This window comes from Ursus americanus, chromosome 17, assembly GCF_024610735.1.
Source record: "Ursus americanus isolate L20-20 chromosome 17, mUrsAme1.1.p, whole genome shotgun sequence".
Taxonomy (NCBI): Eukaryota; Metazoa; Chordata; class Mammalia; order Carnivora; family Ursidae; genus Ursus; species Ursus americanus.
The window spans coordinates 51358848-51377929 of NC_142143.1; the positions used below are offsets into that span (position 1 = coordinate 51358848).

The window sequence follows — 19082 nt, forward strand, 5'->3', positions numbered from 1 at the left end:
CATATTTCTAGTTCAACTCTCTTTCCTAGATCTTAAAGTAACTAATTTCTGTATAATGATACTATTATGAGAGGAGACTCTCTCAGGTGATGGATGTTTACCTACTTTCAACATTACTTTCAAATGAAAAGGCCATCATATCTCTATTATAGGCCACCTATATCTTATTTGTAGAATTTTGTGGTAATGAAACATGAGGGGGAATATAGGAAAAAACAGAAACATCTATTATAGAAATAATATGTAGACTTCTTAGGTGTACTCAAGAAAGAAAACAATATTAAATGAAGTGAACTAAATAAAAAAATTTTTATTTCAAAATATTTACATAGATTTGTTGTAAAAACTCTACCCGTAATCTGTGAATCTGCCAAAACTTAAGAATCATCAATTTCAACTGATAAAAGCCTACAACAGAATCAACAGTTCTCCAAGATTACAAGTAAGTGAACAAAGACCTGACTTACACATTCTCAACAGCACTCTTAATCCTTGGTATACTATTAGGATCCAGATAGGACCAATTTTAGATCCCAAGGTTTTTTGCTTTGTTTTGTTTTGAAATAGCTATTACTATTTGTAAAGACTGATATTTAATGACTTTCATTCTTAGACCTCTAAGAAAGAATAAAAGTCATGAAATAACAATCTTTACAAACGATTTTAACTATGATCATAAGATGAAGTCTAAAATCCTTAACAATGCCTACTTGGTTTTGCACATCTATCTACTCCTGCCTGTCTAGTCTCGACTGGTACCATTTTTCTTTGCTGAGATTTAACTATAACAACCTTCTTTCAGTTACTAGACACTCCATTTTCTGACTACGGCTCCATCTGCCTAGACTATACTCCTATTCCTCCCAACATCTATTTAATTCCTTTCATCTTTAAGATAGCCTACATATCACTTTCTCAGGGAATCCTCCTAGAAGCCTTTCCCACTTCCTTTCAAACAGTTTGGAAAAGGAGAAATAAGATGGCAATATCAGTCTACTAGATATCAAGACTGTTTATTAAGCTAAAAAATTACTTTTAATAACAAAATAATTAACATTTGAGCTTTACTCTTGGGCCAGATGCATATATCTAAGCACTTAGATATACTGGTTCATTTACTCCTTTACCCAATAATGTAAGTACTATTATAATTTCACAGGCACACAGGAATAACTTGACCAAGGTTACAAAGTTAGTGCCAGATCTGTGATTAAAAAATGTGATACTGGCATAGAGAGAAGCAAAAAGACCAATGAAAACATGTGGCACAAAGAAACAAGAACTGGATTCATGTATATGGGGAACTATGATATATACCAAAAGCATCATTATGAATTAGCGGGGAATGATCTAGCTAAGTATATGGGGGAAAATTAAAGCTTTAACTGACATATGCAGTCAGTCCTACTCTAATGCTTGTTTTGAAAACCTGAATTATGTTAAACATGACTGATAGAGAACAATAGCACAAACTTCAGTATATGCTCAAGCACTACTTAATCCACAAGCAGGGCCAGGACTAAGGGTGAGGCAAGCTAGATGTCTAGTAACCCTAACAGGAAGCGCCTCCTTAAATTCTGCCCCCTAAGTGCCTAGGTTGCTTTACTGTAGTCCTAACTGAAACAAACACAAGGTAAATGTAGAAAACTACTCAGCTGTACTGAACCACACAGGATGCACAAAACACACACTTCAAACATCATTTTTTTTTAAGAGGGTGGATGCAGAGGGAGGGGGAAAGAGAATCTTAAGCAGGCTCTACACCCAGCATAGAGCCCAATGTGGGGCTCAATCTCACGACCTGAGATCACGACTGGAGCCAAAATCAAGAGTCGGACACTTAGCTGAATGAACCATTCAGCCACCCCCCATACTTCAAACATCTTCAAGTGTGTTAGGAACCACACTTCCACATCTGCTATTTCAACTTCTCAGCAGATTTAAGAAAACTTTCCTTCCACCACTTCACAATAACTCAAGCTGCAACCCTTTGAATCCTACTTCTAGAAGTCACCTTCATCCTTTTAAAAACAAAAATGTTGTATTTATTGTGGTAGTTATGTATTTTAAGAAATGGTTAAGACCATTTAACATATATAAAACTGTGCTACCATTTTTATTATGTTTTTTAATGCGTCGCTGACAAAATTTTTTTGAGTGCTGTGTCTCAACCCCATTTTTCCCATATGCCCTGTGTTTTTTATTGCATGATTTTGCATATAACATGGTGATTTAGAACACATGCTATGTTACAGCAGAACTAACTGTATAAAAATAAGTTATAGTTGGATTAAAAATGTAAATGTGAAAGTAAAAGCACAATTTTTTAAAATAAGATACAAGAAAACCCTCATTACCTTAGAATATGAAGAGTTAAGACAAAAAGCAAAAACCTTAAAGATAAAGATTGATAAACTTGCCAAGGTTAAAATGAAAGGCTACCATTCAACAAAGACACCATCAAGTAAAGAGAGAAGATACAGACTAGGAAAGATACACATACTCCAGATAACTGACAATGGATTAGAATACATGAAGAACTCCTTCAAGTTAATAAATTAAAAACTAAAATTTTAAGAGGAAAAAAAAGCAATTCACAGAAGAGAAAATCAGAATGGCCTCTATCCATATGACAAGATGCTTAATCCCATTAGCAATGGGAAAAATACGAATACCATACCATATCATCTCATGAAGCTGGTGAACACAAGCATGTGCACATATGTCAACCATATCAAGTTGTGGAAAAGATGCGTAGTAATAGGAACTTACATACTGCCAAAGGGGAATAAACTACAAACTTCACTTCGGATGGTAGTTTGGCAACACAATCTATTAAGAATAAAGATGTACATACCATACAATCATGTATTGCCATTGCTAAGTTTTACCCTACAGAAACTCTTGTATTTACAAAATTACAACTATAAGAATATATAGTGCAGCATAATTTGTAACAATGAAAAGGGGAAAAAACTTAATATCAATTATTCATACTCAAAAATATTACACAAAAATTATAATGAAAAATACAACTACATGTATTAAAGATAAATCTCAAAACTACAATGTTGAACCAAAAAAAAAGAACTGCAAAAGTACACATGTAATATAACACAAATATATAAAGATAACAGATGTGTAGCATGACTATAGAAAATTTAAAAACATGCCACGAATAGTATATACAATTTACAAACCATGCATATATATTAAAATATATACATAAGATAATTCAATAATTTAATTATAAAACTAAATAAAATAATATATAAATAATTTAAAATAATAATAAAAATTTGTTTCAGGATGGTGGCTCCCTCTGGCAAGGGAGGGAAGGTGATGTGATTAGGGAAACATACACAAGGACACTCAACTGTTTTTGTAATGTTTTATTTTTTTAAACTAAGGGTTATGTGCATAAGTGTTTTGTTACATTTTTCTTTATAATCTTCTCTCTTCCTGAGATATTACATTAAATCTGATTAATATTTTCTACTTAATATAGAACAATAGTTTATATATACACATATACAAGGACAAAAAGGAAGTGGAGTCAAATGTATAGACTGAATGTTGAGGTCAAAACTGATAAAGTTAAGTGACAGTCAACAAAAGAAAAGACATTTCAACCATAAAAATAAGTAATTATAAATACTACTTAGGCTTTTTTTTGAAGATTTTATTTATTTTGGAGAGGGAAGAACAGAGGGGGAAGGACAAGGACAAGCAGACGCTGCACTGAGTGTGGAGGTCAAAGTGGGGCTCAATCTCAGGACCCTGAGATCATGACCTGAACCAAAACCAAGAGTCAGCGCTTAACTGACTGAGCCACCCATGTGCCTCCTCGGGGTTTTTTTTTTTTTTTAATTGGGATGAAAATATGTATAGCCAAATGTACAAAATGCAGAATTTATTTTACTATGTATTTTTGAAAGAAATTTGTAGGTTTATGTTATCTCTTTTATTTTTGTGTCTTATATTATCTCTTCCAAACACAAATTAGCATTAAATTTTAATAAAAAATTTACATAAGTTTTGGAGAATTTCTCTGGAAAAGCATGATTTATTTGGTTATTTCTAAATTTATCAAATTATGTTTCTGACACATAATAATGTATTCATTCTCAAGAAATTATTTCCTTTTGGTAACCAGAGCAACCAGTAAGTAAACCAGGAAAGAAGAAATGATTGAGTGACATCTCAAAAGGAAAAAAAAAAAAAAGCACATAAAAAACAGTACAGATTATAACCCTTGATATCTGGGAAGATAATAGAAGCAAAACAATAAAAAATCCTACAATTGACACATATACTGATTTTAAGCTGATGTAAGTTTTAGTATGAAGTATTACATTATAGATTTGCAACCATCTAAAATTCATCTAAATATTATCTGCAAATATCCAGAGAGCCCAAAGTACAGGAGAGTAATTAAATGCTTTGTGACAAATGCACCAATTTAAGTTTCTCGCACAAAGGAGTCTATATGCCTTATAGATGAGACCAAAGGTGAAATATTTCTGAATAATACTGAGACATGTGACTGTGTTCTTATATAAAAAGCCATGAAGTACATATACTAAAATATGATCAAGGTTACTTTATGATTGAGGCCTCTGGCTGTAGCTTAATTAATACCATTTCCCTGTTTCAGTGGGTTAACAAGTATTCATGAGTGCCTCACACTTGCATGAACCATGATTCTCACATACTAGTACACCAATACAAAAAATTTTTATCATAATGTTAATATTATCTGGGTTCAAAAGTTAGTAAAGAAAATCTCATGGAGATAAAGGTCTATGGTCTTCAATCTCTCAAATCCTTCAGAGAAGAGCCACAATCCTCCAGCATATCTCCAGATAGCCTTCTCCATTTCCAGTAATTTCAAAACTTTTGCCAGTCTCTCACCCATTAGGCTGAATAGACAACCTTGCTGCCCTACTTTTTGAGGAAGTTAGAAGCCCCTACTTTCTGTCCAACTCTCCTTCTCTACACCTTAATCTTACCTGATTCCTTCATAAATTAGTGAAGGATGTAACCCTCCTTACATCCAAGGCTAATTATTTTTGTTCCTATGCTTTGGATTTAATTTCCTTCTGCCTCCTTGGGGGCTTACCCTATTAACAGCTCCTACTCTTGTTTCTCCTTGTACCTTGTCTTTTTTTTCCCACTCAGCATGTAAACAGGGCCAATTCTTTCACCCTTTTCCCCCATGTTACCTCCCAACTCACACTCATTTCCTTCTCTATCTACTCCCATTTTTCTGACTTGTTCTTACAGCCAAGCTTAAGTTTCTACTCTTCAACCCTTACTTACTCTTCAACCTAGCATAAGAGGTCTTCCTACCCCAAAGAACCCTAAAAATATTTCTCACAAATCCAAAAGGTTCATAATTTTATGTACCTCATCAATTATTTTTAAACCATGTGATTCTACTTTTCTACCTTTTTTTTTTTTTTTGGAAGAGAGGGTAGGGATACTCTTCTTTCTTCTTCTTGCAACCTTCTCTTCACAGAGTTAATTTCTTCTTTCACTGTTCATACTTGCCAATTATATCTTAATTCATACTAATGATTCCAAAATCTGCATCCCAGGGCCAGTCTTTACAACCTTAAATCATACTTCCAATTCCTACCGGCCCATGTCAACCCGGATTTTTCATACATTCCAACCACTAGTCATTAATCATTTTCACACCTTCATATTTACTCCTTCTCCAGGGTCCTTTAATAAATATTATCAATAATTTAATTTCCCAAGTCAGAAAGCAAAATATTATCCTGTATTCCTCCTTCCCTCACCCCATAACATTTAGTAACCAAGTACCTTCAGAAAAGTACCTTAGTTCTGTACCTCCCCTTCTCTATTATTTTTTGTGGCATAGATTATTGCAATGGCTGTCCAACTTATCTCTCCTCTTTAAGTTTACTGCTTCCAATTGCCCTCACTCTGTGGCCACAGACATCTTAAAGACATAAATATGAACATACTACTCACTGTTTAAATCAAAATTTTAATATCACATAACAAAATACAAAGGCTTTATATCTATAAAAAGATTATGTATAAAGTATTTTCATGTTATAGTTACAGTAACCTCTCTTTTTTCCTTCTGTTTTTTATTTAGTTGTTGGGGAAACCAAAACTCAGCATATGTAACTTATCAACGAAACACAACTCTATTAAATGAGTAAATGCAGGGCCTCTTTTCAGTATGCACTCTGGCGTTCATACTCTAAATTCAATGCTTTTTTTCCCCCTATGTTAAACTTCACTATAAATCCCATTTACTTAACAAAGACTTAAAGATGTAACAGATTCTTACTAAAATCATATACTATTCCCCCCTCCCTTTTTTTAAAAGATTTTATTTATTTATTTGACAGAGAGAGAATGAGAGCACAGGCAGGGGGAGTGGCAGAGGGAGAGGGAGAAGGAGAGGGAGAGGGAGAGGGAGAGGGAGAGGGAGAAGCAGACTCCCAGCTGAGCAGGGAGCCAAATGCGAGGCTCGATCCCAGAACCCTGAGATCATGACCTGAGCGAAAGGCAGATGCTTAACTGACTGAGCCACCCAGGCATCCCTACTGTTCCCCTCTTTATGAAACAGTAAGGGTTCTCTGCAAAAAGTGAAATAGCAGAAGAATATCAAAATGTTATTACCAAGTTATAATTAAGAATTGAAATACTTACTCAAAAGGCATTTCTTAGCAACTATTATTCATTTTACTTAAGAGGAAAATAAGTAATTTAAAGTGGAGCATCTCTGGGAAATGTTAGATTTTTGCCTATTGAGAACTTAGTAGAAAAAGCCTGAGTGTTCACACTACACCTGTATGAGAGTCCCATTTTCACGTCAATTAAGACTACAAAGTGAACACCATCTTTCTTTTAGGAACTTTTCTAGAATGGTGGTAAACTAAACTGTGGATGAATTTTTTTCACACCTAATTTCAATTTGTTTTCATGATTAATTTCGCTTACAAATTTTCTTACCTCCTGAAATCAGACTGGAGTAAAAATAAATTCTAAATTTACTACAGAAAAAGTACTAGGCTACAGAGGGTATTATATTAAGTGAAATAAGTCAAACTAAGAAAGACAAATACCATATGATTTCACTTATACATGGAATCAAAAAAATAAATGAATAAACAAACAAAAAGCAAAATCAGATCTATGAATTCAGAGGATAAACTGATGGTTGCCAGACAGAAGTACTAAGATTAATTCTCTCATTTAATGACATACTATTGAAAATATCAAGCAGTGGTGGGATGGGCAAAATGAGTGAAGGGAAGTGGGAGATAGAGGCTTCCAGTTACAGGATAAATAAGTCATGAGAATAAAAGGCACAGCATAGGGAATATGGTCAATGATATCGCAATAGTGTTTATGCTGACAGTACCTACACTTGTGGTAAACATAATGTATAACAGCATAATGTATAGCGTTGTCAACTATACTAAAAAAAAAAAAAAAAAAAAAGTACGAGGCCCAAATTCACTTTCTTTTCTTCTTTCCCCCCAAATCCTCTAACTTTACTTGCTGTGAGGTTTTTAGAGAAGTTAGTGCTAAAACCTTTAGCTTGTTCATCTTAGAAATGGTAATTCATTCATTCATTCAATAAATATTTAAGATCTACTATTCCATATGAATAGATGGCTAGCAAAATAGCCAAGGTCCCTGTGTTCATGGAATTCAGAGTCCAGTGTAGGAGAGAGATGTTAAGTAATTAATATATGTAGTAAAATATTGTGGTAAGTGCTGTGAAGGGAAAGTACAGGAAATTATGAAAGGATAATAAAGGGGTCCCTATTCGGAATAAAGGAAAGCAGCTTTGGAAGAATAACATTTTAGCATATAAACAGGAGTTGTTTCAGGAAAAAGAAGAAAAAAGCTATCTAGACTGAAGGAATAGCATGTGCTAGAACCAGAACTTTGGGAGGTTGGTATGTTGGAGGAACTGACTAAATGATATTGGAGTTTATGACAAGGGGATAAAAAAATGCTACATAAGGCTAGAGAGGTAGACAGGACCGAGACTATACAATGCCTTTAAGGTAATGGTAAGGATTTTATCCTGAGTGTAATGGAAAGCCACTGTAACATTTTTAGCAGGGAAGAGAGATGATCTGATTTACATTTCATGAAGACCACTGGGAATACCTCACAGGATTACTGGGAGGATCAAAATACAAATCAAATGTTTAGTAAATCAAAAACTCACAAAAAACTATGAGCACTTCAAAAAGGTCTAAATTACATGGTGCTAAATATCCTGAAGGCATCAAGAAACACAATTTGTATTGTGGTCTGGACAGAATAGTTTTCAATGACTCCAGAGAAGATGGGTCAATTTTAGGACCCCACAGAAATCTGAGTCAATTTTAAGACAGCTCTCAAATGCTGAAAAGCTACGTTAAAAATTAAAAAGGCCAAATTTTTTTTCCTTTTTTTTTTTTTTTTTGGTGGTGGTGGGGTAAAGATAGGAGAGTTCTAAAAGTTTATACTATTTTTATTCATGCTAGAAGCAAATTTAAGGAAAGATATATAGGGGCCAATAAATGAGAAGCAGCCCTAGACATAAAGAAGTTTGAAAGCAGTATAGGGAAATGGGGAAATCTCAGCAGCTGCATTTAAGAAATCATAGAGCTAATGAACACATAGTTCTTTTCTTTTTTGATTAGTACATTTATACTTACAACATTTAGATATGCAATTCCTGCTTAATTTCCTAATACTGACATATAACATAACATCATTTATTTCTTAAAATCCTACCTTTTTCTCTGCAAAATAGATATAAAACATTTTTCTACAACTAAGAAAATACACAAATACTTCAGCCTAATCCAATGTAGCACACAATTTCAGAAAAACATGTATAACTATCTTATGCAGAATTAGTGGAATAAACAACTTGCGATGTAAATTCACTCTAAGATTAATTATCTAATTTAATGATATACTATTTAAATTACATTTACATAACAAGAGCATAAAACCATTTTTTTTCAATACTAGAGGAGATATCAATAATTTCTAGCATTTTAAATCATTATAAGCCAGATAATTCACAGGCTTTTTAAAAAGGTACCAAACTATAACTCAGGATTTCACTGTTTCAGTAAAACTTAACTGAAAGCTATGTAGTTCTTTCAAATAAAACAATGGCTTGATTAATCTCTTTATATCTTCATTTTAAATTTCGAGCATTTCCAACCTATTTTCTACTTTGCACATTAAATTCATCAGTTAGCAAGAACTAATTTTTATGACCTCTTTTTACATCTAAACTAAGACAAAAAAGGAACCCAGGAAGGAGGCCAAGTAAGATTGTGAAAGTGAAAAGAAAACCCATAGAACGGGAGAAAATTTTGCAAATCATCTCTCTAAAAAGGGATTTGTATCTAGAATACAAAAACTCTTTTAAAACTGAATAATACAAAGACAAATAATCTAATTTAAAAATGGGCAAAGGATCTAGGCAAACATTTTGCCAAAGAAGGTATACAAATGGCCAATATGCACATATGAAAAAGCTGTGCAACATCATTAGCCATTAGGAAAATGCAAATCAAAACTACCATGAGATACCGCTTTACATCTGCTAAGATGGGCTGTAATCAAAAAAGACATTAACAAGCGCAGTCAAGGATGTGGAAAAATTGGAACCCTCATACACTGTTGATGGCAATGTAAAATGCTGCACCGCCCTTGGAAAAGAGCCTATCAGTTCCCTAAAAAATTAAACACAGACACCCACGAATTCCACTCCTAGGTATATACTAAAGATAGTTATGTCTATACAAAAAATTGCACATGAATTGTTCATAGCAAGATTATTCATAAGGGCTAAAATGTGAACAACCCAAATGTCCATCAACTGATGAAGGGATGAATTCAATGTGGTACATTATACAATGGAACATTATTCAGTAAGAAGTAATAATACTTCATGAAAGAAGTCAGACACAAAAATCACATATATGATTCCATTTACATGAAATATCCAAAGTTGCCAAATCTACAGAACAAAAAGTAGATTAGTGGCTGCCTAGAGCAGGGGTATCTGAGGAGAAATTGGGGGAAGCAGGGTACTGCTAATAGGTATGGAGGATTGGGGTGTGATAAAAAATATTCCAATACTGATTAAAGTAATGGTTGCACAATTCCGTGAGTATACCGAAACCCAGCAAACGATATATTTTAAGTGGGAAAATTGTACAATATGTGAATTATATCACAATAAAGCTGTTTGTTTTTTTTTAAGAGTGGAAGGACATATATCTGGATGAGATTATTAGGGATGATTTTACAGAGATTGGTGTGTTTTTAAGACTTTTATTTATTTATTAGAAAGAGAGTGAGTGCACATGAGAATGAGAGAGAGAAAGAGAGAGAACAGGGACAGTGGGAGAGGAAGAAGCAGACTTCCTACTGAGCAGGGAGCCTGATGCAGGGTTCAAGCCCAGGACCCTGGGATCATGACCTGAGCCGAAGGCGACACTTAACCAACTGAGCCACCCAGGCACCCCCAGAGATTGGTGTTGAGCTAGGTTTTGAAGTAAGACAAGGCCAGGAATTAGTAAAATATATTTGAAATAATAATGATGTGTAATGCCTGATGAGGCAGAAATGAGTACATAATTTTCAAGAAATAGGAACTACCATCAGTATCAAAGCACAGCTATATTAATTAGAAATAAGACTACTATGATTAGAATGCTAAACCAAGGAGAGAGCCCCAGAAAAATCCTACAGCCTTCTCACATGGATAACAGATGAAAATGCTATTTTTAAGATGCCAAAGTATTCATCTTTCAAAAAGTTGTTTCCATAATATGGGTATGGCTCTGTCACTCACAGGCAAGTAATACAGTTTAAAACACAGGCTTTAGAGTTGACTGCCTAGGTTAGAATCTCTGCTCTATCACTGACCCAAGTGTGTGACTATTGTACGTGTAACACTATACCTCAGTTTTCATATCGGCAAAATGAGAATATTATCACTTATTTCATATATGTGTAAAGCTCTTAACATGAAATAATTTTTGTAACCATCACCATAACTATATGGTACATGTAACTACTTAACTATACCTCTCCAGAGAATTAAGTTTCTACCCATTCAAATTTGTGAATATAAATTTTCTATCTATATCAAAGATAAATCTCTTGATTAAATTGTTAAACTCTGTCAAGCTGTTAAAACATACTGTTAAACAACATAAAGTAACCCAAATTATAAGGTCTCTTTTACCATGATCATTTCACCCTAATCATTCTTAATTTTTTTGTGTAAAATTTTACTCAATGAACTTGATGATCTTTTCACTCAAGTAATTAATTCTGTCTCTAGTGCTCCAGATTTTGATTTAACTGGCTCTCTAAAACTTAGAATAGCCCGGCCTCAAAGCCACTCTTTGACTTCTTTCACAAAGGAAGTCCTTTCTATGGCTACTTCTGCTACACGATTTTTTTTAACAGTAAGGAATTAGTACGCTAATATCTGACTCTTCTCAAAGCTGAAAGGAGAGAAGAGACAGCTAGCTCTCCTCCTCATGAAGAAGAAAAAGTAGTCATTACCCTCCTTTTGTGAGGGAGGTCTATAAGGAAACAATGCAGAATCCTACTGATGGAAGCAGTAAAAGTGTTGCAGGTATAACCAAATACAGGTTAATTCTTCAGAGGTTTTCTTTCTTTCTTTCTTTCTTTCTTTCTTTCTTTCTTTCTTTCTTTCTTTTTCTTTCTTTCTAAGATTTTATTTATTTGACAGAGAGAGAGATAGTGAGAGAGGGAACACAAGCAGGGGGAGTGCGAGAAGCAGGCTTCCCGCTGAGCAGGGAGCCTGATGCAGGGCTCCATCCCAGGGCCCTGGGATCATGACCTGAGCTGAAGACAAGACGCTTAACTGACTGAGACACCCAGGCGCCCCTCTACAGAGGTCTACTGCCTCGTATTACCATCTGACCTTCTTTACTTCTTTTTGAGGAGCATTTCTTGATTATTCCTTCAGAGATGTCATTTTAATCTGTATCCAAAACTGAGGTCACTTACTACCAGTCTTATTCCAGGTTTCTTTAGTAGTGACTTCTGTATAAACTGGATGATAAAACTGAAAGGAACTACATTTCCTTGTTTAAAGAACAGATGGAAAAAGAGTATGGAGAAATGACTTCAAGGGAAAAAATTTAAGATAGAGAGTATGAATTACAGTGGAAACTGAGGAAATGAAAATAAAACACACAAAGTGAACTGAGTCAAGGAAGAAAAACAATTGTTTCAGTAACTGCTAAATAATTCTATATAGAACCAAGAAAGAAAAATAATCTAATGAAATCCTGTTTGCATTATATTTGAGTAGTGACAACATAAGAACATTTTTAAAAAAGATTTTTATTTATGTATCTGATGGAGAGAGAGAGAACAAGTGGGAGGGAGAGGGACAAGCAGACTGTGCTGAGTGCGGACCCTGACTCAGAGCTCCATCTCACCACCCTAAGATCATGACCTGAGCTGAAATCAAAAGCTGGATGCTTAACCGACTGCCGCACCCAGGTGTCCGAAAAACATTTCTAATACTAAGGAGATACTGATAATATCTAGTATTTAAAATCATTTTAAACCAGGTATTTAAATTAGCTCTGAACTCATCAAACATCTGTAAAATGAGGTAAATAAGAGCACTTACTTTAAAAGCTGCATAAGTATAAAGCATTTAGAACACAGAGTAAGCATTCAATTAATGTTCACTATTGGTGGTATTATCATCACCTGCAAACCACATGCAAATCAACTGATTTCTCTGAGTTCAGATTCCTTACCTATAAGAAAGGAATATAAATATTTTTAAAGGATCCTTAATGATTTTAGATGATGCATGTAAACACCTTCATTAGTTGTTCTTAACCTTCCCCTTATCTCCTTGTCAATATGCCTGATGGTTTCAATTCACTTTTATCAATAATTATGGCTTACTTATTATGGCTTATTAATAAAGTAATTCTCAAAGTGAGGAATAGAAAAATCACTCTAAACTCATGTAATACAATGGATACATCTCAAGACAAAGACGGCAAAACTGATCTATTTGCAGTTGCTACTTCAACTGTTAGTTTTCAGGAAGATGTTAAAGAGGTGCCAATACTGTTATGTACCTTTCACTGTCTTAATTCAAAAGTCTTTTGACTTTGAAAATCCACTGAAAGAGTTGTTTCTGAGAAAAAAAAAAAAATCAGTTACTAAACATGGAACACAGAATACCAGACATTCATATTTTCATTTTTGGGCTAGGTTGTTCCTATAGATTCATAGTCCAAAAAGAGATCGTCATTTATTTGTGGTTTTCTGTAAACCAAGACTTTTAAAATGCAGGCAAAGTACTAAAACAAAATATCCTACGAGCTCTTACTATCAGCCTGATGTGTTAGTTCTGTAAAACTATATAAGAAGGAGACAAATAACCTCTAAAGAAAGTTTGTGATAAACAATTGAAATTCAAAATTTCAACAATAAGTCATCCCATTTTCTTTTGTTTACATGAACTTTTAGATCAAAATAACATTTACTCTACATATTGAGCTAATTACCTATTAACCTTTAAATGTAATTAAATTTAGATTTCCAGAAGCAAGATGTTAAGATTTTCTATATACTCTATCATAGCTAAACTGAATAGTCATAAAACACAAGTACGCAATAAAATGGTAGAATTCTGCTACTAAATATAAAATAGATTCCATTTAAAAAGAAAAGTACGTTTTTTTCCTTTTGAAGTGGAACTACATTTTAAAATTCATCTTCAATATAAGAGGCAGTGTAGTACAGTGATTTTTGGGCCTGAATTAAAGCCCCAGACTACTTGGGTTCAAATCCCAGATTTATTCCTGTGTGAACACTTGAGCCTAGGATTCCTTTTCTGTCAAATGTGAGTTACAGCACATTCACATTCTAGTGCCCTAGAATTGTAGTGATGAGTAAATAAGTTAACATATGTAAGTACTTAAAACAGTACCTAGGACATAGTGTTTTCAAATATAATACTACACATCATGGCCTGACAAGCTAAGTTTTCCTTATTATATGTATGTTTGAGCAAGATTAATATTTGTCACAAAACTATTTTGTAAAAAGAACATTTATTTAATACCTTATATGTGCTAATGGGTAAATGATATGATTTAGAAAAAAACATAAAGCCTGAATGTCACTAAAATGAAATCACAGACTAAAAACTCTGGATCTTCCTGGCAAATAAGATACATTAATTTCAGATTCACTAACAACTTAGAAGTGATTTAAACTTATAATAAGGCTTAAATTAGGAAAAATTGCCTTTCTAGATTTTAAGCAACTAAAATGTGAAAAATACTCTTTTATAACATCACTATTTCTGTTCTTATTTTCACCAATTTACCAACACTAAAAAAAAACGTTTTGCTTTCTGGTCTCATTTCCTGTAAATGATGTAACATATACCCTAATTTAGTGGTTAACACTTTGGCACAACTAAAAATTAATATTTATAGTAAAGTAATATAAAAACTTCTTTAACAAGTATATACTAAATAATTTGGAGTTTACATTAATAGTGTCCCTTTACATTATGAACTGATTTGTCATTATAAGCTTATTTTCTGTTAGTGTTAATCAAAGTTGCACAAACATAAGAGACCATATAAAATAAAACCTGAAACATTTCTAAGAGGAGGAACTGAAGGAAAGCCCTAAAACTAAACCAATGTCTTCTAATCCGAAAACCTCAATGATCTGATGGACTATTCCTTGCCTATTTGTTGAAACAAAAATACCATATACATTTGAAATGACTCTAAATACAAATTAAAGTTACTCTCTGAAATACCTTAAACCTATTAAAGTTACTAGGGCTTATGCAAAATGACACACAAAATTTAATTTGTAAAGTTAGCTATGCATTACCATTGAACATACATAAAAATTTAAAACATCACACATAAAAATTAGTGAAAATGACTGGTAGAATAACATTTAATAAAAATCGGATAATAAAGCAGGGATTTTGGTGATTTATAGTTATCTGTTTACTTATATCTCCAAAGAGAGTATTCCATAACCCACAACTTGTCTTTGTAACTCATTTATTTAATTACCCATCCCCCTTAAATAGGTTCCTCTATCCCTAATATACTTAACATGTAACGTACTTAAAAAAAAATTTTGCTTTTGTCTCATCAAGAGAAACCACCCAGTATCTGAAGATTAAGTTATCTTTCATTCAATCTAAGTTAAACAAGTTCTAGTTCCCTTATCTTTATTCCTATAGTTACTAAATTCAAACAATCTTGTTCAAGGATTTCTGAATACCTCCTTTGAGCTAAAATACAGATTAAGAAACAGCTTTATGAGACTACTTTATTCCTTCTAATGCAGATCAGTGTCACTTCCATACCTCACCTTTTTAAGAGGTATAACTCTCCTGCATCAGTTTGGACTTGTCACCATAAAGTCTAGTATTAAGCATATCATAAAGTTTGTTCCTCCTCATCTCAGACTCGTGTACTTATTTTCATCTCTAGAAACGCAATCTGCAGATAAAAACCATCCGCTAATTTACAAATAAACAGAAACTCTAGTTTTCAAGCAGAATCAAACCTTGCCTAAGTGTTTGTTATCTACCAGAGTACTATGAAACAATACTTACCCAAAAAGTGCTTACAAACTACTTAATGAAATTAAGTTTCATTTTCATTATTCATTTTAAGGCACTTGACCCTAACATCAAAAATCAGTATTAAACTTTCAAGAATAAACTTATGGTAAACCTTCCATTTTTTCTCAATAGTCGTCAGCCTTTTTTCACGATGGTTACACACACATACCAAAATAATGTTTCATCTGCATATGGCCCATTTCAGCTACAAAACAGCAGACTGGATTTGCGCAAATAACCATAAATGACTAACCTAAACATCTTTTAAAAAGAGAAATAACTTTTTAACAAGTTAAAACAAGTTTTAATGAGTTCCAAAAACATGAGCCCAAGTAACAACTAAATTATTAAATCTTTACCAATTCTGTAATCATGCATAATGAAATGTGTACTTATTATTCTCCTTAAAACTTTGAATCAAACTTTTGCTCTAAACTATTTCCGTTTTTTGACAAATTTCACCTAATTGCAAATTAACTGGCTTACATATAAACCAAACTGGTTTTTGCAAATCCGCAGTACCATCCTGCTCCTGCATTTTTTTCCCTTTAACTAAAGGGGTAATCAATCAAGTACAAATATTTTCACATTCTGGAGCACCTGAGTGGCACAGTTCGTTAAGCATCTGACTCTAGCTTTCAGCTCAGGTTGTGATCTCAGGGTCCTTCAGGGTCCTGAGATTGAGCCCACCGTCAGGCTCCCCACTCAGCAGGAAGCCTGCTTAAAAAAAGACTCTCTCTCTCTCCCACTGCTCCTCCCTGACCCTTCTGAAATAAATATATCTTAAAAAAAAATTTCCCACATTTTGCTGTTATCTAAATATGTGGGCTTCAGTTTCCTTTTCTTTAAAATGAAAGCACTGAGAAGATTCAAATTTATGGACTTCCTGTATTCTTTAAAACAGATCTTTAAAACAATTTAATAACAGCTTGGTGAAAAAGCAAAAATACTTTTATTTGAAAAATGTCAAACTTAAACTTTAATGCCCACAATACACATACTGTTCCTATCATCCCATAGTGTCAACACCACCAATTACTCAGAATAACAAAAACACACAACATTAAAAAGAACATCCATCTGAATAATAGCCATATTTAAACTTATAGATTCCTACTTTATGGAAATCCACATTTATCTTTTTATGAGGTGGTAATAGGCTAGGTCAATTAAGAATCTTTAAGTGTTCTTTAACAAATAATAGGAAGTAAGGTTTAATTTATCTTTAATAATCCACAGACCAAGGTAAACATGTGTCCTAGGAAATATCTAATTTCCACACAGGAATGAGCATCTCACACTTACACGAACAATAATGATTATTAAATCACCTAAAGATCATATTTTCTGTTGTACTGCAACAAGTCTATGCTTACACCCTTAGGGATTTTTATCCTATAAACACAGAACCTATGTAGTCTAACAAAGTTGGAAAAAAGTACCAAGACTTAGATCAAAATACTAAAATTCAAGACCCAAGACTGCCATCTACTTACTTGAAAATGTCCTAATACTACAGCATTTTATCAGAAGTAAATGGCAGTGACAAGAAGTAACTAAAATTTAATGTTATCTCATAAACAGGTAATATTTTGGAATATCTCACTGGATCAAGATAAATTCCCAACAATGAAATTATTATTGTCCATTTCATAGATGAAGACATTGAGGTACAATGATTTAAATTAACTCTCCTCAAAGTCATACTGCAGAGTAAGTGGTGAAACGGTGACCTAACTAATTCTAAATCTATATTCCTTCCACTAAGTCACAGAGAAGTACGTGGAAAAACCACTGTTAATTATATACCACTGTTATGGTGACAATGGGACATGAAAATAATTGTTATTATAGTAAAGTAGCACAGTACCCTTCCTAATAAAGAGCCCTTGCTCTTTATGTTACATATTCACATATTTAAGTTATTCTGAATACCACTTACTATGGCCGACAAGTATTAAAATCTGCACGTACTTCCTTCAGCGTTTTAAGTATATCCTTTGGTATTTTATAAGTCTGAATATTAGCAAGTGACTTAAGCCTCAAGTGGACTTATCTAGTTTTTGCAGGCCTACGTTATCCCTCAAACAGGAGAAGGGCTGCGCTTCTAAGAGAAACGCTGCCGGTTTCTATCAAGCCTCCACTAAGGCACAAGACCACGTGGTATTTCTCATTAGCCTAAGGTTCCGTACTCCTCTCCCTCCTTTTGACAAGGAACTGGAAACTAGGGTTTCTTTCTCTTAAGTGGCGCCCTGACACATGCCACCTGTGTAGTACGAACCGCAAACATCCTGCAGCCTGCCTCCCGGAAGAATACAAGAAGCAGAATAACAAGGAACTTAAATGCCGACAGTGCCGGGAAAGGAAATGACTGGAGAAGGAAAGAGGGTGAGATCTTGGTAAGCCGCGGGACCTGGACCTGTCAAAAATTGAGGGACTCATGCCGAACGACTATAACCTATCATTCGGGAAGGCCTGAGGTGGGAGCGGCACTACAGAAGGAAGGAGGACGGAAAGAACTGTGCGAGTCGCCGTCGCCGCTCCTCTGAAGCCTCTCAGCACGCCCCGACAAGCCACGAACCCTGGCCCTCAACTCGGGTCCAATCTTTGCCCCAACATTTTGGGAGCAGCCAAAATCCTGCTGCCCAGTGCGGCCGCCGCCGGACCTGCCCGCACCTGTCACTAGCGAAAGACACCAGCCCGCAGTTCCCGCCCAGTTCTCCACCATCCTTCCGCAACCGCGGCCACCTCAACCCCTTTCTCTCACCAGGTGTCCCCTTTCCGGAGCGAGGTTTTGAGCAGCGTCGCGATGTCAGACCGCTGGATGTCCAGATCCGCCGCTCCGCCTTCCGCCATCTTCTTCCACTAGCGGTAGCGGAGGCGGCAGCGACGGCGGCGGCACGCCCCAGAGCATTGTGGGAATGGCGTCCCGCGGCCCCTCCCAGTCGGCAGGTCGAAACCAAAAGAGACGTGGGGGGGGGGGCGCCTCGGGACAAGAGTTGGTCCCGCGGGCGGACTGAGTATGCTGCCGTGGTCTGCTGCCCCCAATCGGCCCCCGCCTGTCCAGCATCGCGCCTTGGCCTCCTCTGGCTCGGGGCAGCCAGGTTTTAACTCTTATGAGTGGGGGCCCTCGGTCCTCTCTCTCAAGAGCGGTGCCACCGCCCCGTCCATCCTCGACTTCTGCCTTCCCCTCCCTCTTTCTCACAGGCGCCTGAAAACCCTTATTTGCGCATTCACTCACGCTTGAGGGTGGGGTGGGGCGGGGGGCGTGGGGACGGCTAAGATATGGCAGAAAATTTTTAACAGCTCTGAGACACTAGTCTTTTCGTTGCTAGTCGCAGAAGCTAAGCTCGGTGAATTTTGGCCCAAACAAAGAACAATC

The 19082-nt window shown here is 35.1% G+C and overlaps 1 protein-coding gene across 3 annotated transcripts in view; it reads right to left on the minus strand.

Moving 5' to 3' along the window:
- The window catches only part of USP15 (ubiquitin specific peptidase 15), a 113315-nt gene extending 94691 nt beyond the window's left edge, over positions 1-18624 (minus strand). For all 3 annotated transcript variants that reach the window (XM_045789689.2, XM_045789688.2, XM_087869004.1), the window contains exon 1: positions 18468-18624. In XM_045789689.2, coding sequence (XP_045645645.1) covers positions 18468-18556 — 89 coding nt within the window. In that variant the 5' untranslated portion in view covers positions 18557-18624. The remainder of the gene's footprint in view (positions 1-18467) is intronic.
- Between the last annotated feature and the right edge of the window lie 458 nt (positions 18625-19082).